Here is a 21,230-nt window from a genome sequence, read left to right on the forward strand (position 1 = left end):
CATTCCACCCGTGGGTGTTTACACCGGGTGAAAACAAATAATTTTATAATTATTTCAATTGGTATCTTTTCTTTATTTTTATTGAATTTTTCTCATTTAAGTTTATTGATTAATAAGTAATAAGTCAAATTTAACACTAATATGCATTTATATCGTGGCCAAATTGTAAAATTGATCACGTTATGATGATGTACCAATTATTTTATAAAATGGTGTTATTTCAAGAATCGTTGAACCGATTTAGAAGAAATTTAGTAGGAACACAATAATTTGTGATCATGGCAAGGACATGGAGGGGGGGGGGGAGGGGGGGATTGCCAAAGATGCCAAACTCTCTCTTTGATGACATTACTGTATAAAGTTACAAATAACAACACCAACTACAAAGTACTTCTGCTTAAACATTTGAAATCGAACCGCCCTTCCGCCACTGTAACGCATTGTAACGTTTTTCAAAACCTCCTCTCCCCCCAGATTGCATTAAGTATCACTAGAACGCCCCCTTAGCTACAAATACCACTTCTCACTTTAAAAAAACGCTATTTTTGTTTTCACCCACCAGAATGGGTGATAATGGGTAAAAACCGGGTTTTTACCCAAATCACCCAGTTTTAACCCAATCGGGTGAAATGGGTTTTTACCCACTACCCATCTCTAATCGTAACCGATTGTTGTAATCGGATTACATGAACATCACTCGACCATGTATGTCCATTTGGACATATCGGAATGGCACGCTTTGACGATCAACTTGCTGTATCTACTCTAATCCATATCTGTGATCTAATCTGTGATAGCACCAAAATAACAACACGTCAAAGTCACTCTGTTTATTTGAACGATCAACAGCAGATGATTGTTCTGTCATGACATCTGAAAGTTCAAATAGAAATGTCAGATGTTTTCCCCATTATAAGTAATCTGTGTCCCCATCACAGATTAGAGAGTATGTCTAAAGACAGATAGGAAACGGCCCTAGTATTGGTTAAACGATAAACAAACTGGTACCGAGCTAGATTGTCCAGTAGGTGGCGCTGAATACAATATGGCGTCTGCCGCCCACAGATTAAATATACCTGTCATACTTTTTTATGATCCGTTCCTTTTCATGTATTGCGGTTAAAAATAAAACTATTGAAGTATCAAATGAAACTTTATTGATGAAATATAACATGAAATATTTTGTTTACGAAAATCAATAAGCATTAAAACTATTGGATTTTAAAAGATTACAGTTACTGTTGTGATTACAGTAGGTACATTGTTTTAGTTTTTACATAATGTACTCACGGCTTGACATTTGTATGTAACTCATACAAAATAAGTTGCGTTATGACTTATAGTAAAATAGTTTTTAATGTTCTCCATAAATTCACATGTTCACTCTCACTTTGGTTCTGTCCAATCCAATAGCCACTGTAAGCAGGCCAGATCTACACGTTTCTCACCACCTGTAAAATATATGAAATATTTGTAAATTAAGAGCAAAAAGATGCGCATGTCACCGTAAGACTGTAATCTCCTACATCATCTACATTCTACACTAATATTATAAAGAGTACAGCAGATGAACAAGTGATCTGTCTTATCTACCATACCTATCTTACTGTCTGTTTTGTTTCTAGATTTGCACTACTTTGTTAAATAAAATTAATTTACCTTGTCAAATGTGTACTTGTCAATCAATTACATGTACATTCACAGAATCTGGATTCCACCAATCTGTAATTAAATAATTAACTTTTATTTGATCCTAGTCGAAAAGCGTCAGAGGATAGTGTTAGAATCATTTTGAGGGTGTTTTAAATTTTAAAGGTACTTACCAAATGTTCTTATCAACAGAAGTTAATATTCATCTAATACAAATCTTCCTAATTTAATGCATTTATGTCATGGCATAACTTGCAAATGAAATGAGTTCATCGTTTGTAATCAAGCATTCTTGGTCTGGTTTTATTGCTTATATAGGTTTCTTCTAAACTTATTTGAATAGGAAGTAAAGGTTGGTTCATCTGGATTTTAAGTAACAGTTGACAATAATGATCAGCACCGGTGATTCCATAGCAAGCACTTTTATTGTAATTGCAGCTTAACACCTTATAAGTTCGATATTAACCTGAAACAAATAGGTACTTAGATTCACTGTATAAAACACGTATCATCATTCACTGTGTCCTGCAAATCTATGCCTGCAATGTACCTACGTGTATTGTATTTTGGGTCCAAACTCCAAACTCCAAAGTATGTTGTTACTCCATGAAACGATCCATATTTAGTTTCCATTGATTTAAATGGAGTTATGAATGATATTGTAATGAAGATTTAATCCTTTGTGTGGTTCAATACTTGATAAAACATGATGTTGCTGCAAGCTGCAATAACCTTTCTATGAGTGGAGTGGATATCTTACTTGAGAGAAATTTCTTCTTAAAACAAACATCAATCCAACTGGCAATCCATGCACATGTAGTTCTAATTAATATTGATTGAGAAATTATTGATTTTAGATAAAATTTGTTTAAAGAAAAACACGTTTTTTCGATGAAAATTTTTGACGTTTTTTTTTTTTAATAATGTCACAGTTGTAGACTTGAGACGGAACTAAATTGATTAAAGTGAAAATTACGACTTTGAATTAATATACTTTTAAATAAACATTTCATTTATAGAATGCAAATAGATTCAATAAAATAATTTATAAATAAAAGTTGAAGTTGTAATTCGAAAATGTTTACTAACTTGATTCCAGACACGCAAAAGACCATTGCCATTGTCGCATAAAGGACAACTATAAAAAAAGTCACTTCCTCTCGGAACTGTCAAAAAAATTCACTCTCTATGGAGCTGTCAAACTCTATGGCGTTTCCACCCCGTGGTCCCCATTTTCTCACTGTGAGTCGAGTTGCGAGTGTTTTTCATTAAAATTATCCTTTGCCCAAGCTAAATATTAAAACCTGGCCGAATGACAATTTATTTATAAAATGGATGATAGTAACCAACATACTTTAGGCTATTCTACAAGGGCGGCTTTAGTCAAATTACGTGATGATATACGTGCAGTGATAGATGAACACAAGCGGAAAAACAAATCAGGGTATTTATTTACATTCATACATTACTTACATAATATGCCTACCTATGTAGCAGCTTTTTATCACTTTAATATTTATCGTATAATCAAAAATTTCACATTGACATTTAACGAAGTTTATTTATAATTACCCTATATCACGAAAAATCTGCTTTAACTCATTCAAAATGAAATAAAACTTGTTCCGACTTTGGTACCGGTAAATTTATTGTATTTATAAACACAATTTATCAAATAATGACTAATTACGAGTACTATGTAATGGCAAGGCACACAATATACAGCAAATAGTTATTAATTACAATTAGACACCACATCGTCAAAGAAGATTCCAGTCTCTTTAATTATATAAATTGATTTCAGGTATGAGCTGATGAAGAGTATCATATCATTTTCATCCGAGAAGGTGCTGCTGTCTGGAGTAGCATACACCATAACAATTGTGTACATAGTCTGCCTCATCCTAACATATTTGCTGGGCGAGTCGGTGCAGGCCCATGCCTATCTCCTCTGGGAGGCCCTCTTCTTGTTCATAATACTGGTTGTAAACTTTCTTGTCGCTTACAATGAAGAATATCTCTATAGGAATGAGATACCACACAGGGTCAAGAAAGTTTTAGGTAATCTGTTTGATGTATTTTTTTCTTTTTGAGGTCTCTCTACATAATTTTATTACTTACCCAATTAAATTCTATTTAATAATACTAAGGTAATTAATTCATAACACATTTTTTCATGGTAATGCTATAATTTGATGTTTAACTGTAACTTCTAACTCTTATCCATCAACATTCATTTCTAATTTACAAATTTTATGATATGTAAGTATGACCAATTCCTTGAATGATTGTTAAATATTTTTTTAAATTATTTAGCCACTCTGTTTATATCTTAGACTATGTTTCATAGTATTTTCATATGTAAATTGAATCCTTTCAGACACACTAGAGCAAGCCATAGAGGAGGCGAAGTGGAAGGATGAGCACTATCCTCATCTGTGTGCTCCATACTCCCCCTGTGTTATTCTTCAGTGGACTTATCGTGATGGTGAGTAGAATTTTTAATATTTTCTCAGATAATTCTCAGACACTCAGATAACGAAATTACTCTATAAAAACTTTATGAAAAGAGCACATTAAACAGTTCTATTATACAACAATTTATAGAACTATCAACAGGTAAACCTAAACTATAATAGGGAATTATCTGTTAGATTAGTGTTAAATGATTACATTTATTACTATTACTATTTTTTATTATTTGTATTGATTATGTTATTTTCATATTTTAATAAAGTTTTCTATTTCTATTAAATAAAACCGGAAACATTACAATGATACAGAAAAAGAAACAATATTATACCAAAATAAATATAATTAGTGGGAATTAACTAATCTGTTTTCTGCTAGGGTGATTTAATAAATACATATACCATTAACACGCAAAATGAGGTAGTAAATAAGCAATAATATCCATCCATTATCTTAACTAAATTAACCATCACTAGGATACTTGTGTGTACTATCAGGCCTGTTCATCTCCGCGAGTTTACATCGAAAACAAAACACGCACGATGGCCCACCTACAGGATACTATTCGACAAGGCCTCACATACGAGCGAACATTGACTCACGCACGCGTATTCTTGTGTATGATGAAAGAAAATAAAGAAAATGGTGTACTAAATACTGTGCAGTATTTAACTGCCTAAATAATAATAAAAACACAGAATGTACTTTTTTAAGTTGCCTCAACACACTGAGAGGTAAATAAGTAGTTAATATTATTCATGATAATTCATGCTAAATCATGTATTTCCTCCGCCATTTTCCGCAGTTTGGCACCTCACGTCACATCATTTTACCGAAGTCAGCCCTATAGCTTCGGCGCAGTGCCGATCACTGACGTTTGTCAACAAAATGGTGCTTGACTCTTGAGACAGGCTAAATTACACCATATTGTTAATGAAATTGAGCATACATTTTTTTAAATACCTTCGCGAAGTAAAACTTCTGTACGTAGTACTTATTATTATTCTGTGGTACTATTAAATCTGCTCCTCAACCTGTTCTTACAGCAACAATAGTGAACCTGCCGTGGGCCCTGCTGGTGGAAGGTGACGTCATCGTGCTACGGCCCGGCCAGGAGGTGCCGGGCCACTGCCGCGGGCTGCAGCCGGAAGACCCCGAGCTGTTCTTTGGACAGATATTCCAGCCTACGTCACAGGTACGTAACTTACAGCAACAGTAGTGAACCCGCCGTGGGCCCTGCTGGTGGAAGGTGACGTCATCGTGCTGCGGCCCGGCCAGGAGGTGCCGGGCCACTGCCGCGGGCTGCAGCCGGAAGACCCCGAGGTGTTCTTTGGACAGATATTCCAGCCTACGTCACAGGTACGTAACTTACAGCAACAGTAGTGAACCTGCCGTGGGCCCTGCTGGTGGAAGGTGACGTCATCGTGCTGCGGCCCGGCCAGGAGGTGCCGGGCCACTGCCGCGGGCTGCAGCCGGAAGACCCCGAGCTGTTCTTTGGACAGATATTCCAGCCTACGTCACAGGTACGTAACTTACTGCAACAGTAGTGAACCTGCCGTGGGCCCTGCTGGTGGAAGGTGACGTCATCGTGCTGCGGCCCGGCCAGGAGGTGCCGGGCCACTGCCGCGGGCTGCAGCCGGAAGACCCCGAGCTGTTCTTTGGACAGATATTCCAGCCTACGTCACAGGTATGTTTTTTTTATCCACAACGAGGAAGCTCTTGGCCTGTATCTCACCTGATGGTAAGTGATGATCAGGCCGAAGGTGGAAGCGAGTTTCACCCGGAATCCTCAACCACGGAGGAACTGGCTATCTTATCTCTAACTGCCGGAATACAACAATGCTGTTGTTAATATTGTTGTTATGGCGACAGACTTAGGTAAGATGGTGGTAGCTAGCCAGGCGGACTTAGAACAAGCCCTACCACCAACCAAACCGAACAGAAAAATCTGCCCCCACTGGAAATCGAACCCGGGACCTCTGCGTCTGAAGCAGGTGGACTTACCACTAGACCACAGAGGCGGTTAATGCGACTTACAGCAACAATAGTGAAAATGCCATGGGCCCTGCTGGTGGAGCGTGACGTCATCGTACTGCCGCCCGGCCAGGAGGTGCCGGGTGACTGCCGCGGGCTGCAGCCGGAAGACCCCGAGCTGTTCTTTGGACAGATATTCCAGCCTACGTCTCAGGTACGTAACTTACAGCAACAATAGTAAAGTGGCCAGGAGGTGCCGGACCATACTTTTTCTCCTCCCGACGTCCCTTACTTAACATTTAGTAACAAAAACACTAGAAAAGTTTCTCTTAGCCTAGGCGCAGACCGTTGGGCCCGATTTTAATTTGTATGAAGAATCGGCCGATACCAAATCGGTGTAATGTGCGCACTTTCATTCATCTCCATACTGATTAACAGCCCGATCCAACTATCGGCCAACTAAAAGTCGGTGGTCTGCGCCTAGGCTTACGAAACAACGCGTCTCCCTATTTTTGATGAACTTGACTGATTCACTGCTAAACGAAAAAGAAGTTGAGTTCCCATTTTTGCTGTCTCTCTCATTCCTCTCATCTTTAACAGAAAGAAAACTTCACTTCGCCTCGCATCCGCACGCCGCACCAGAACAAAGCCTACAGGATGCTGGAGACTCCATACCTAAAGAACCTGAAGCTTGCTCTGGAACAAGCCACGACCAGGCCTGTGACGGTCTTTGAGAAGCATAGGTATTTGGTGAGTTTCAATGCTTCCATTATTTAATTAATTAGTGCGCCAAAAATCTGATTTAGTTCATTGATAAATTCTAAATTGTTTTTATGATATCTTATCAAAATGCTTTCCTATCTTATTTCACCATCAGTTTAGTGACCAGATTACGAAAACCTTATCTTCGAATAGAACATGTATGTTCATATGTTGCGTGTATTTTACCGACTTATGTCGCCCAGTCAACCATGAGATCTCATATTCAATGACACTGCATTCAGTAGAGGGGTCAAGCGACTACTTAGTAATTAAAAACTATGATAGTATCCCACTATTACATAATGTTCTATTAAAAAATCGACTGCCATATGTCACCAACTTTCGCTTTGCGGGCGACGGAACTTTTTCAAGTTAAAAATCCGCTACGTTTAACTCCTTGCAAAAATTCTTCATATTATTTTACGTCCCAAGCAAAAAATGATTATATTTGTATCGAAATGCTGAAGAGCGTAAAATGTCTTTTGCCCGTTTTCACCATCAATCTCTAATTTTTTAGTGACCCCTATGGTAACACTTACCAGGAATAACTTCTTCTAACCGGTCACTTAAAATCAGGTATTGATGGTGAAAACGGGCATTAATCTCTAGTGCTCCGTTGAGTCATTCCATTTCAACAATGGTATTTTTATTGTGTCTCCTTTTGCGGCAAATCAGAGCATTATTTTATTTTAATAAATAAGCACTCAATTAACTCTTGTTGCACAGTGTACAGTGAAGATAATGGAGGGCATCGTGCTGCCCCTCGTAATAGTAGTGGTAGTGGCGGCGAGCGTGGCGCGTCACGTGCACGACCTACCGGGCGCCACGCACTGGACCGAGATCTACTTCCTGCAGACCATCGCCGCGTCGCTGCCGCTGCTGCAGATCGTGTTCCCGCTCGCCTGGGTCACGCTCAACTGCTACGGGCTGGCGAGGTCAGTCTCTACACGCCAACTGTCTATTGTATAGCTGCTAGTGGTAGTGGCAGCGAGCGTGATGCCACGTGCACGACCTACCGGGCGCCACGCACTGGACCGAGATCTACTTCCTGCAGACCATCGCCGCGTCGCTGCCGCTGCTGCAGATCGTGTTCCCGCTCGCCTGGGTCACGCTCAACTGCTACGGGCTGGCGAGGTCAGTCTCTACACGCCAACTGTCTATTGTATAGCTGCTAGTGGTAGTGGCTAGTTCTCTACACGCCAACTGTCTATTGTATGGCTGCTAGTGGTAGTGGCAGCGAGCGTGATGCCACGTGCACGACCTACCGGGCGCCACGCACTGGACCGAGATCTACTTCCTGCAGACCATCGCCGCGTCGCTGCCGCTGCTGCAGATCGTGTTCCCGCTCGCCTGGGTCACGCTCAACTGCTACGGGCTGGCGAGGTCAGTCTCTACACGCCAACTGTCTATTGTATAGCTGCTAGTGGTAGTGGCTAGTTCTCTACACGCCAACTGTCTATTGTATGGCTGCTAGTGGTAGTGGCAGCGAGCGTGATGCCACGTGCACGACCTACCGGGCGCCACGCACTGGACCGAGATCTACTTCCTGCAGACCATCGCCGCGTCACTACCGCTGCTACAGATAGTGTTCCCGCTCGCCTGGGTCACGCTCAACTGCTACGGGCTGGCGAGGTCAGTCTCTACACGCCAACTGTCTTGTATAGCTGCTAGTGGTAGTGGCAGCGAGCGTGATGCCACGTGCACGACCTACCGGGCGCCACGCACTGGACCGAGATCTACTTCCTGCAGACCATCGCCGCGTCGCTGCCGCTGCTGCAGATCGTGTTCCCGCTCGCCTGGGTCACGCTCAACTGCTACGGGCTGGCTAGGTCAGTCTCTACACGCCAACTGTCTTGTATAGCTGCTAGTGGTAGTGGCAGCGAGCGTGATGCCACGTGCACGACCTACCGGGCGCCACGCACTGGACCGAGATCTACTTCCTGCAGACCATCGCCGCGTCGCTGCCGCTGCTGCAGATAGTCTTCCCGCTCGCCTGGGTCACGCTCAACTGCTACGGGCTGGCGAGGTCAGTCTCTACACGCCAACTGTCTTGTATAGCTGCTAGTGGTAGTGGCAGCGAGCGTGATGCCACGTGCACGACCTACCGGGCGCCACGCACTGGACCGAGATCTACTTCCTGCAGACCATCGCCGCGTCGCTGCCGCTGCTGCAGATCGTCTTCCCGCTCGCCTGGGTCACGCTCAACTGCTACGGGCTGGCTAGGTCAGTTAAAACAATACAACAAAGAAGATTGTCTTTTGTTCACAAGACAGCCTCAAATTCCAAAGACCTTCTTTTTTTTCATATCCAGATTTGGGTTATCAAATATATTTTGTTTTTGGCCAGCTCTAAGACACAGTCCACAGAACTTCTTCGATATTATTGTTGCAACAGCTTTGATTTATTTGACTACTGCCTGGCCTAGTGTTTCGCCGGTCCCATTCCTGGCACAATACAAATATGGGTGTATTCTATGTATGTTTATTTAAAATGTGGTTTTCAGATTTAAACTCCTCTCGGAAACACGCCAAAAGTATGTCCGTCCGAAGTCTTGTTCCATATCAGAAGACGCCAGCGACCCACTTATACAAGCGCTAAGCGAATCTAATCTAAAACCAGAGAGTTTGAAGTCATTGGGCAAAACATTTTTAAATATCCTCTTAGGTAAAGAAGACATGGTCGCGAGGACGGCCAATATTGTGCACGTTCTGGGATCTTTGTCGGTGAGTGTACAAAAATATTTTTTTTTATACTTAAGAATCGGCTTTTATGAACAAAATTACCTAACTTTTTTCTAATATTTTAGGCCCTCAGCTGCGTAGACAAGAAGGGTATACTATCGTGGCCTAACCCGACTGCAGAGAAGGTGTTTTTTCTCCGCAACTCGAGCGCTACCTCACACAGCTCGAGTAAGACGAGCCTGGCCGGCTCTATGGGCCGCCAGAGCGAGACAACACTCGACCAGCTGGGCGACGGCAAGCAGAACCCAGAGCCGTCTACTATTGTCGAAGTGAGTCACGTGTTTGTATTCTTCTCTCGTTCTCCATTTAGGATTAGTTCAAGTGTCTCTCTCTCTCGCTTTAAACTTGAGTTTAAGCAGTTCCATAGGTCGGCTACCGTTGACCAGCTGTGTCGAAGTGAGTCCTGTGTTCGTAACTCCTCAAATCTCCTGCATTCTCCACAGAGCTAGTAAGTCGAAGGAGCTCCATGGGCATGGGTTATTCGATTATTAGCAGCTTTGTCAAGCGAGATCGCGATCTAAAAATTCCCTTTGCCATATAAAAAAGCAATAGAGATAATCACATATTGACAGCTCATAAAAATGTCTTTAGTGCTAGTGACGCTCCCTACGCAGAGTTGCATAATGTACCCTATTGACTAGTGATGTGAACCAATCTATTGTATTGTGTGCAGGTCCTGGACCTAACACACGACCAGAACGCGCCGTTCTGCGTGGAGTTCGACGACCAGCGCTGGCGGCAGCACCTGGCGCGCCTCAAGCCGCTGGGGCTGGCCGCGCTGCTCAACACGTGCGCGCCCGCGCCGCGCCACACCTACGCGCACTTCTGCGCGCACCTCACCTGCGAGGCGCAGCTCAGGTGAGCATACAACATGGCAGGTGACAGCGCTGGCGGAGCACCTGGCGCGCCTCAAGCCGCTGGGGCTGGCCGCGCTGCTCAACACGTGCGCGCCCGCGCCGCGCCACACCTACGCGCACTTCTGCGCGCACCTCACCTGCGAGGCGCAGCTCAGGTGAGCATACAACATGGCAGGTGACAGCGCTGGCGGAGCACCTGGCGCGCCTCAAGCCGCTGGGGCTGGCCGCGCTGCTCAACACGTGCGCGCCCGCGCCGCGCCACACCTACGCGCACTTCTGCGCGCACCTCACCTGCGAGGCGCAGCTCAGGTGAGCATACAACATGGCAGGTGACAGCGCTGGCGGAGCACCTGGCGCGCCTCAAGCCGCTGGGGCTGGCCGCGCTGCTCAACACGTGCGCGCCCGCGCCGCGCCACACCTACGCGCACTTCTGCGCGCACCTCACCTGCGAGGCGCAGCTCAGGTGAGCATACAACATGGCAGGTGACAGCGCTGGCGGAGCACCTGGCGCGCCTCAAGCCGCTGGGGCTGGCCGCGCTGCTCAACACGTGCGCGCCCGCGCCGCGCCACACCTACGCGCACTTCTGCGCGCACCTCACCTGCGAGGCGCAGCTCAGGTGAGCATACAACATGGCAGGTGACAGCGCTGGCGGAGCACCTGGCGCGCCTCAAGCCGCTGGGGCTGGCCGCGCTGCTCAACACGTGCGCGCCCGCGCCGCGCCACACCTACGCGCACTTCTGCGCGCACCTCACCTGCGAGGCGCAGCTCAGGTGAGCATACAACATGGCAGGTGACAGCGCTGGCGGAGCACCTGGCGCGCCTCAAGCCGCTGGGGCTGGCCGCGCTGCTCAACACGTGCGCGCCCGCGCCGCGCCACACCTACGCGCACTTCTGCGCGCACCTCACCTGCGAGGCGCAGCTCAGGTGAGCATACAACATGGCAGGTGACAGCGCTGGCGGAGCACCTGGCGCGCCTCAAGCCGCTGGGGCTGGCCGCGCTGCTCAACACGTGCGCGCCCGCGCCGCGCCACACCTACGCGCACTTCTGCGCGCACCTCACCTGCGAGGCGCAGCAGGTGAGTTTAGGTATAGCATCCATACGCTGCCGCCGGTGACGATGTGGACGTATGCGATTAAGATGTAGATCAGTCTTTCCCAAAGTGGGCGATAACGCCCCCTTGTGGGCGCTGCAGGATTAAAGGGGGGCGGTAAGAGACCCCGGAAAAAAATCGGGGCATTGTGTAGAGGCTTGGGAGGAGATTTATAATTTCATCTACTAGGAGGACTCTTAGACACCGACTGAGCACTCGACTCTTGACTACAAAAAGGGGGGCGCTACAAAAGAATTTATTCTCAAAGTGGGCAGTAGACAAAATAACTTTGGGAACCGCTGATGTAGATCATCTCGTCGTTTAGTATAGGCCCGGCTACAGACATATCTAAAAACCACTGGCATAGCATACGCTGCCGCTTAGTCTTAGTGGACGGCTGGATGATCATAACAACGAAGACGCCTTCAACAAAAATCCCTGTTCGGTGTAACCACGCCCCCTTCCCACTTATTGGAAGGCGGTGACGTCGACGATGGTAAACACTGGTAGTGTAAGCTACTAAAACTTAATTTTGTCACATTTTCAAATTGCAGCGAGGATTTAGTGCCGGTAACGAACCGGCGCTGCCTGTGCGAGCTGGCCAAGCAGATCGGCTTCACCGACGCCGTCGCAGACTCCTACAGCGTGCAGAACTGTCTTGCTGTCTTCAGGCATTTGGTAAGTGCCTTTTTTAAAACGGAAACTAAGTTTCAGTAACATTCTTCTCATTTTCTTTTTTTAAAAGACACTATTCTAGACCTAATAACTCAAATAATTTCCAATCAAAAGTATAGATGACCCACGCTGAACTGTCCCACCAAACTCAATGACAGGGGGGCGCTACCATCGTTCAACTATATGGTTTCCAACATGGCAAAAATCGGAACCAGCGATCCGGTATTGACGGTGGCGCCCCGCTGTCAATGTCATGGATAGGACAGTTCAGTATTTTGGAACTATAATTTAGTTTTTATTTGAAATTGACAGTTTGCAAACGTCATCGACTTGTATTGATAATATGAAAATAACGTGCGATATAAAAAGTATGTCAATTGACTGCTGGTGTAAACTACCCAAATGTAATCGGTATAGTATTATTTTTATTGTATTATTTTCTTCGTTGTTTCCAGCAAGCAGATACAATCCGGCGCGAGACTCGGTTCGTGCGGCAGTTACACCTTAGTACAAGAGTCAAAGTGCCGCTGCCGCACATGCTCGCCGTGCTCGTCAAAGACCAGGCCAACCAGTTGCAGATGCTCACGCAGGTAAACATGGCAAAATAGACTTTAGTGCTTTGTGTTTCGGGTCATTATCGCGTGTGCACATGCTCAAGCTTAGAATCACGCCAATATCAACTGTAGGGCTCTGTGTTTCGCGTTATTATCGTGCGGCAGTTGCACCTCTAGTACTTGCAAAAAGGTGCCGCTGCCGCACATGCTCGCCTTTCTCGTCAAAGACCAGGCCAACCAGCTGCAAATGCTTACACAGGTAAACATGGCAAAATAGACTTTAGTGCTTTGTTTTTCGGGTCATTATCGCGTGTGCAGATGCTCAAGCATAGGATTACGCCAATATCAACTGTAAGGCTTTGTTTCGCGTTATTGGCAGTTACACTTTAGTACAAGAGTCAAGGTGCCGCTGCCGCATATGCTCGCCGTGCTCGTCAAAGACCAGGCCAACCAGCTGCAAATGCTTACACAGGTAAACATGGCAAAATAGACTTTAGTGCTTTGTTTTTCGGGTCATTATCGCGTGTGCCGATGCTCAAGCTTAGAATAACGCCAATATCAACTGTAAGGTTTTGTGTTTCGCGTTATTGTCGTGCGGCAGTTACACCTTAGTACAAGAGTCAAGGTGCCGCTGCCGCATATGCTCGCCGTGCTCGTCAAAGACCAGGCCAACCAGCTGCAGATGCTCACGCAGGTGAAATGAACTCTAGTGCTTTGTGTTTCGGGTTATTATAGCGTGTGCTGATGCTCAAGCATAGAATCACGCCAAAATCAACTGTAGGGCTCTGTGTTTCGCGTTATTATCGTGCGGCAGTTGCACCTCTAGTACTTGCAAGAAGATGCCGCATATACTCGCCGTGCTCGTCAAAGACCAGGTCAACCAGTTGCAAATGCTCACGCAGGTGAAATGAACTAGTGCTTTGTGTTTCTAATCATTTTCGCATATTTCTGAGGTTAGCGTTTCAGCTTAATATTGCGTGGACAGATGTTCAAGCCGTTGAACACGACGAAATAAACTCTATTGCTTAGTGTTCGAGTTATTATCGCATGTTTCGGTCTGTAAATGCTCACGTAGTGATCACGCTAAAATAACTCACGTGTTCAGTGTTTCTGAGATATGCAATGCTCACGAAGGTCTGTCCAGGCAACCCTATTCAAATATAATTTTACAAAACTAGAAATTCGAACTTGCTACAAACATTTAAGGTTGAATTCCGTTTGGCAGGGCACAGCGGACATAATCCTGGACTCTTGCGTGGACTACTGGAACGGGCGCGACCTAACGCCCATCTCGCCGTCCGACCGCAAGAAGATCATCGACTTCTACCAGAGGAACTCGCTCACGGCCTACTGCACTGCCTTCGCTTATAAGTACGATATGATGTTAATGGAATTTGGACCTTAATTACATGGAGTTGATGATTGTAGCCTATGTACTGTTCGATGTATTAAATTTAACATTGTATGTATCTACGCTCTAGTAGTTTATGCCTGAAGAAGTGAAAGAGTTCATTCATCCGTCGCACTAACAATTTTCTTTAAAATCCGTTTGCCACTATATTACGAACCTGATTGCCTTGCCTTAAGGCTTCAGCAGGTCTTAAGCTTACTTGATATATTGGGCCGATGACGCACACATACCTAAATGTAGGTATTTCGCAGATGAAAGTGATCCGGAAATTTAGAAATTAAGCCCTAATTTGAATAATGTGGATGTTGCTTTAATGTTTGTAACCTTACTGCCTTATCTCAAGGTTCAATCTCGTGTGTATCTTGCAGACCGCTGACGCGTGGTGTGGCGCCGGCGCTTGCGCACTCGTAATTGGAACTGTCGACCGATAGCCGCCCGTTAAAATCACCCTTTTTCTGTTGAATTATGATATGGCCCCCGTATTTCGCACCTTACTGCCTTGTCTCAAGGCTCAATCTCGTGTGTATCTTGCAGACCGCTGACGCGTGGTGTGGCGCCGGCGCTTGCGCACTCGTACTTGGAACTGTCGACCGATAGCCGCCCGCTAAAAATCATCCTTCTTTCTTTTGAATAATACTAATATTGTCACTGAATTTTGTACTTAATACCTTGTCTCAAGGCTCAATCTCGTTTGTATCTTACAGACCGCTAACGCGTGGTGTAGCACCGGCGTTGGCACACTCATACTTAGAAATGCCGGCCGACAGCGCCCGCTAAAAATCATCCTTCTTTCTTTTAAATAATACTAATATTGTCACTGAATTTTGTACCTTAATACCTTGTCTCAAGGCTCAATCTCGTGTGTAACTTACAGGCCGTTGACGCGGGGCGTAGCGCCGGCGCTGGCGCATTCATACTTAGAACTGCCGGCCGATAGCCGCCCGCTAAAAATCATCCTTCTTTCTTTTGAATAATACTAATATTGTCACTGAATTTTGTACCTTAATGCCTTGTTTCAAGGCTCAATCTCGTGAGTGTCTTACAGACCGCTAACGCGTGGTGTAGCACCGGCGCTGGCGCATTCATACTTGGAATTGCCGGCCGACAGCGCCCGCTAAAAATCACCCTTGAATAATACTAAATATTTTCACCGAATTTCGCACCTTATTGCCTTGTCTCAAGGCTCAATATCTTGTGTATCTTGCAGGCCACTAACGCGCGGCGTGGCGCCGGCGCTGGCACACTCTACTTGGAACTGCCTTCCAATAACCGCCCGATGAAAATTACCCTTTTTCTGTTGAATTATGATAATATGGCCCCCGTATTTCGCACCTTACTGCCTTGTCCCAAGGCTCAATCTCGTGTGTAACTTGCAGGCCGCTGACGCGTGGCGTAGCACCGGCGCTGGCGCATTCATACTTAGAACTGCCGGCCGACAGCGCCCCCTAAAAATCACCCTTGAATAATACTAAATATTGTCACCGAATTTCGCACCTTACTGCCTTGTCTCAAGGCTCAATATCATGTGTATCTTGCAGGCCGCTAACGCGTGGCGTAGCACCGGCTTTGGCGCACTCATACTTAGAACTGCCGGCCGACAGCGCCCGCTAAAAATCATCCTTCTTTCTTTTAAATAATACTAATATTGTCACCGAATTTCGCACCATACTGCCTTGTCTTAAGGCTCAATCTCGTGTGTATCTTGCAGGCCACTAACGCGCGTCGTGGCGCCGGCGCTGGCGCATTCATACTTAGAACTGCCGGCCGACCGATAGCCGCCCGTTGAAAATCACCCTTTTTCTGTTGAATTATGATAATATGGCACCCGTATTTCGCACCTTACTGCCTTATCTCAAGGCTCTATATCGTGTGTATCTTTCAGGCCGTTGACACGCGGCGTGGCACCGGCGCTGGCGCACTCATACTTAGAACTGCCGGCCGACAGCCGCCCGCTGTACGCGCCGCTGTCGCAGCACTGGGCCGACGCGCCCGCGCTGCACTTTCACTCAACAGGTACTGACTACTTCTCTCTTAGGGACGATACCCATTGACCGGCGCGCGTCGCAGGGCACTTATACGGCCGTAAAGAAAATAGTAAGTATTTTATTAACAGTTCTTAGTCGTAATTGCTTACAACTGATTAACTGACATTTCAAATCGGACGGATGCGCGAGCATGCGTTGGAAGCCGGTCGGCTCCGAGCGTATTCCAGCGAACACGCGCGCATTCCACCGAATTTTTGCCCGAACGGACGCTGCGCTGCGCGCCAACTCGGGCCGGTCAATGTGAATCCTGCCTTTACTTAGTGCCCAGGTTCCACCAAGGCAGAGCGGAGCAGAGCAGAGTGGAGAAGTGTAGAGCCGTCAAATCATTCTATAGAATTTGACAGCGGAGACGACGCGCCGCGCAACGGAGCTGTGCGGAGCAGAGAGGAAAAGTCGAAATAATGAAATCTGATTGGTTATTCAAAACACTTCTCCGCTCTGCTCCGCCTTGGTGGAAACTGGGCCTTATACTCTACTGGTACAGTCAGCGTCAAACACCTAAAGTAGCCAATAAGTTTGCGACAAGTCTCTGATACAATTTTATTTTAATAAGGTTTTTTATCAACTTTTTGGCCACTTTGGGTGTCATGAACTATTTGAGGCTGATTGTGCCACAGTAACTCCTCCTCCCTCCTCTCATACTATACTTAATTTCTACTCTACAGGTAACCCTACCCCCTCCTCTTTCCTGCTTCACAGATGCCAGAATAACTAATACAGGGTATTAAGGTTACCAAAAATAACACACATCTCCTTTAAATCTTACTAAATTACTGGCATACATACGATGGCACATTAAACATTGGGACATCTTATGAATCAACTGTACTCATTAACTGAATTTCACCAATCATAATTATTTTACCATTTTGTGCGAAAGCAACAAAAAACTTGTGCACAAAACGTCAGCTTGCAATCATTTTATTAGCCAACAAGCCAGCTGGCAAGTTAGAGTTAACGGGAGTTAAAATGTAGACGATATTGCATCAAGCAAAAAACACAAAAACGTCCGAACGATGTCTGCTTGAGGATGTATATTTCATTGAACCCATGACAATTCAAATTTCATACTCAATGTATCAATTTGATACAATTTCAGAAAAATAACTATGCACCTATGTTTTGCTTTGTGCTACATCGCCTGCGTTTTAGAATTCGCGACTGCGCTGTGTAAAGGCTACCATATACTTATGCTATCATTGTTTGCTTCAGATTCACTGCTATTTAATGAGGTGACGGATGAAGATGTCAATGACGCGGAGGGCTATTTTGACATGCAGTGTAATCAGGTTGGCATTTCATTTATGTATTTTATTCATAAATAACGACACCGAAATTAGGTATCACGATTTTACTACATATTTCCATTTCCATTCCATTCAGTTCACTATAAACAATTTATCATAATGCATGAATGACTTGTAATTATTAAAGCATTATATACAGGGTGTTTCTTGTAAGGTGTCAAGCCGAAGGCAGGTGATAGGTGAGGGCTAGACCTATCGATTTCACCCCCATGTATGTTCTACGATTTTTCGTAGTTTAGAAGTTATCGTTAATTTTGTGATTTTTTCAAATTTTATGACCTAGTAGGCTTTAAATTTTTTTATCTTTTTTTTTGGGTTGACTTTTCTCAGATTTCTTTTTTTTGACAGATTCCCTATTAATTGCAGATGTTTGAAAAAAATAATCACCTTCCTATCCTTGATGCAAGATACAAATTTTTTGCTAGAAACATAAAAAATATACTTTTAGCAGAACATTCTAAAATTTTCAACTTAAAAGTTTGAAAAAAAAAAAAAAAGAACTTCCATAGGTCCAAAATAATTTTAAAAACTGCGCAGTTTTCTGAACTTTCATAATAACACAAAAAAACATGTACTTAATAGGCCATTTTTTTCTGTAATCGCTCTACTAAAGTGGTAAATCGGAAATTCCGTTACATGTTTTTGACTTTCTTAGGGCTAGGTAACTAATGCTTTCAATCCCCTAAGTTTACGTTACGTAGAACACATTTAGAGACAATAACTGAACAGAACATTTTTTATCCACAACGAGGAAGCTCTTGCCCTTCATCTGACCTGATGGAAACTGATGGATGATCAGCGAGCTTCACCCGGAATCCTAAACCACAGAGGAATTGGCTGTCCTAAATAGGTGGTCTTACCACTAGACCACAGTGGTGATTGTTACTTTACGATTAAATTTGATATACCTACCTATTAAAGTGTGAGAGAAAGGGAAAGAGTGTGTGTGTGTGTGTGCGTGCGTGCGTGTGCGTGCGTGTGTGTGTGTGTGTGTGTATGTGCGTGCGTGCGTGCGTGTGTGTGTGTGTGAGAGAGAGAGAGAAGGGTGTAATGATTTAATTTAAAGTAAATGTTCAAAATGTCCGCTGTTGACCGTATGCACATTCGACAACGACGCAAAAAAATTCTTCGTAAATTTACAAAAGCTTCTTCTTGCATTCTAATGTGGTTTTGTGCTTCAGTCAGCTTTGTCCGCAGTTCATCAATATTTTCATATTCCCTGTTGTATACCAGATGAAGGGCAAGAGCTTCCTCGTTGTGGATAAAAAAAATGTTCTTTTCAGTTATTGTCTCTAAATGTGTTCTACATAACGTAAACTTAGGGATTGCAAACATCAGTTAGTCCTAAGAAAGACAAAAACATGTAACGGAATCACCGACTTACCACTTTAGTGGAGCGATTACAGAAAATAATGGCCTATTAAGTACATGTTTTTTTGTGTTATTATGAAAGTTCAGAAAACTGCGCAGTTTTTAAAATTATTTTGGACCTATGGAAGTTCTTTTTTTTTTTTCAAACTTTTAAGTTGAAAATTTTAGAATGTTCTGCTAAAATCATATTTTTTATGTTTCTAGCAAAAATTTTGTATCTTGCATCAAAGATAGGAAGGTGATTATTTTTTTCAAACATCTGCAATTAATAGGAAATCTGTCAAAAAAAAGAAATCTGAGAAAAGTCAACCCAAAAAAAAGATAAAAAAATTTAAAGCCTACTAGGTCATAAAATTTGAAAAAATCACAAAATTAACGATAACTTCTAAACTACGAAAAATCGTAGAACATACATGGGGGTGGAATCGATAGGTCTAGCCCTCACCTATCACCTGCCTTCGGCTTGACACCTTACAAGAAACACCCTGTATACCAGTTATTGTTCTCACGGTTTATTCGTGATCGCGCACGATGATTTGACAACTATACAGTGATATCTCATATCATGCTTATACATAATCTTCTTTCATCTTCGTATAGGATGTCCTCAACATCCATACTTATAGTTCCAAAATACTGAACTGTCCTATCCATGACATTGACAGTGGGGCGCCACCGTCAATACCGGATCGCTGGTTCCGATTTTTGCCATGTTGGAAACCATATAGTTGAACGCTACCATCGTTCAACTATATGGTTTCCAACATGGCAAAAATCGCCCCCCTGTCATTGAGTTTGGTGGGACAGTTCAGCGTGGGTCATCTATACTATGATTGTGTAGTATTTTTATCAAACAATATTAAATAATCCTACAGGTTTTCATCGGCATGGTGACGATGCAGTACCAGGCGCAAAGCGACATGGTGGAGCTGATAGAACGGTTAGAACGAGCGTGCGTTCGCTTCGTTCACTTCAGCAAAGAGAATGAACTTCGCTCGCGAGTGTTCAGCGAAAAGATGGGACTGGAATCAGGATGGAACTGCCACATATCGCTCATGAACGACACTGAGCCCAGGTAACAATATTCACATTTATAGTTCCCTGGGAAAAGAAATTAAATTCCTAGTTGATGGGAATGGAAATTAAAATATCTGACCATAACTTCATCCTAGATTTCAAAAAGACCTAATTAAACACTTAAATGGGTTGGTTAAAAGTTCGACTATTCTTGAATTACAATAATATCGAGGGTCCACGTTTAATCATTTAAATGAGACTACAGGGTGATTTATGAAGGGGCAGTGTTGCTTACGAAGATTAGCATAAGTATTAAACACAATGTATTTGCAAAAGGTGGGGATAACATAACCAAATCATTGAATAATCTACATTAATAGGTTTCATCGTTGTCTTTGGGTTCGATTCCCAATGCTGACAATAAGTCAACAATGCAACAAGCTTACCATCAGTGTAGTGATTAACAAGGAGCTTCCCATCGTAACAAGGTTTTGTAACACGCACAGCCATCGTTAAGGTCACCTAAACAAACCACACAACACGACATGTTAGATGACTTCTTTTGTTGTTTGGAATTTAATCATTTCTGTGTTTTATTTTTAAATAGTTTTGATGTGTAATTAACTACCAAGCTCCACTAACAAAATGTGAAAAAAATAATGTTGAAAACTAAAAAAACATACTTATGTAAAAGACATTGTGTTGGTGGATTTTGGTAACTCTGTGTGAAATAGACTTCCCCTTTTCTTCAAACTGTCTAGAAAATCATAGGCGACTTATTTTCGCTTTGTTAAATATTTTTCTATATTATTTAAATGAGATGTCTTTGAAGTTATTCGGAAAAAATATGCAAATTACCTGTCCAATAACACTACTGGAATAACATAAAAGAAAGACATTATAAAACGAAGCATAATAATATTACTCAACTCAAACTCAAGCATAAACTGCTGCATTAATGTTGTACCATATTCAAGTACAGCAACATTTTACAATAACGTAAGATGCTACAGAGCTAAAGTACTTACGATTCAGTTGAATTGGAGGTACCAGGGGATATTAGCTGTATATCCTGGCCGTACAGGAACGCAGCGGCTGACAGGTGGGCTTAGTCCCAGGCTACACAGTACCTACAGTACAAACGACAGCACATCATTGTCAAATAGCACAAATTACAAGAACACAAAATGCCAGTGTTTGAATGTGCGGCGCTGTCGCGGTTTTGTTAGATCCTGGTCACACAGGAACTCAGTGACTGAAAAGTGGGCTTAGGCCGCTTTCACATTAGGGAGTGAGAAGCGC

The 21,230-nt window shown here is 43.7% G+C and overlaps 1 protein-coding gene and 1 long non-coding RNA gene across 4 annotated transcripts in view; one reads left to right on the top strand and one right to left on the bottom strand.

The window, feature by feature from the left end:
* Positions 1-1,140: 1,140 nt before the first annotated feature.
* LOC135074420 (uncharacterized) lies at positions 1,141-2,562 on the bottom strand. 3 transcript variants are annotated; one of them, XR_010257832.1, is made up of 4 exons: positions 2,411-2,562; positions 1,824-2,116; positions 1,660-1,722; positions 1,141-1,451 (listed from the first exon to the last, which is right to left on the bottom strand). It is a non-coding gene; the product is annotated as an uncharacterized LOC135074420 (long non-coding RNA). The 3 variants fall into 3 exon arrangements; XR_010257831.1 differs by having other exon boundaries at positions 2,201-2,562; XR_010257830.1 differs by having other exon boundaries at positions 2,205-2,561.
* A 320-nt stretch (positions 2,563-2,882) lies between these two features.
* Positions 2,883-21,230, top strand: part of LOC135074419 (transmembrane protein 94) — a 39,060-nt gene continuing 20,712 nt past the window's right edge. The window contains exons 1-15 of the mRNA XM_063968707.1: positions 2,883-3,094; positions 3,455-3,711; positions 4,031-4,138; positions 5,169-5,317; positions 6,697-6,846; positions 7,585-7,793; positions 9,362-9,581; positions 9,665-9,868; positions 10,273-10,457; positions 12,103-12,226; positions 12,679-12,813; positions 14,003-14,148; positions 16,071-16,201; positions 17,446-17,522; positions 19,787-19,986. Coding sequence (XP_063824777.1) covers positions 2,982-3,094; positions 3,455-3,711; positions 4,031-4,138; positions 5,169-5,317; positions 6,697-6,846; positions 7,585-7,793; positions 9,362-9,581; positions 9,665-9,868; positions 10,273-10,457; positions 12,103-12,226; positions 12,679-12,813; positions 14,003-14,148; positions 16,071-16,201; positions 17,446-17,522; positions 19,787-19,986 — 2,408 coding nt within the window. The 5' untranslated portion in view covers positions 2,883-2,981. The remainder of the gene's footprint in view (positions 3,095-3,454; positions 3,712-4,030; positions 4,139-5,168; positions 5,318-6,696; positions 6,847-7,584; positions 7,794-9,361; positions 9,582-9,664; positions 9,869-10,272; positions 10,458-12,102; positions 12,227-12,678; positions 12,814-14,002; positions 14,149-16,070; positions 16,202-17,445; positions 17,523-19,786; positions 19,987-21,230) is intronic.

The sequence above is a fragment of the Ostrinia nubilalis genome, chromosome 9, assembly GCF_963855985.1.
Source record: "Ostrinia nubilalis chromosome 9, ilOstNubi1.1, whole genome shotgun sequence".
In the NCBI taxonomy this organism is placed as follows: Eukaryota; Metazoa; Arthropoda; class Insecta; order Lepidoptera; family Crambidae; genus Ostrinia; species Ostrinia nubilalis.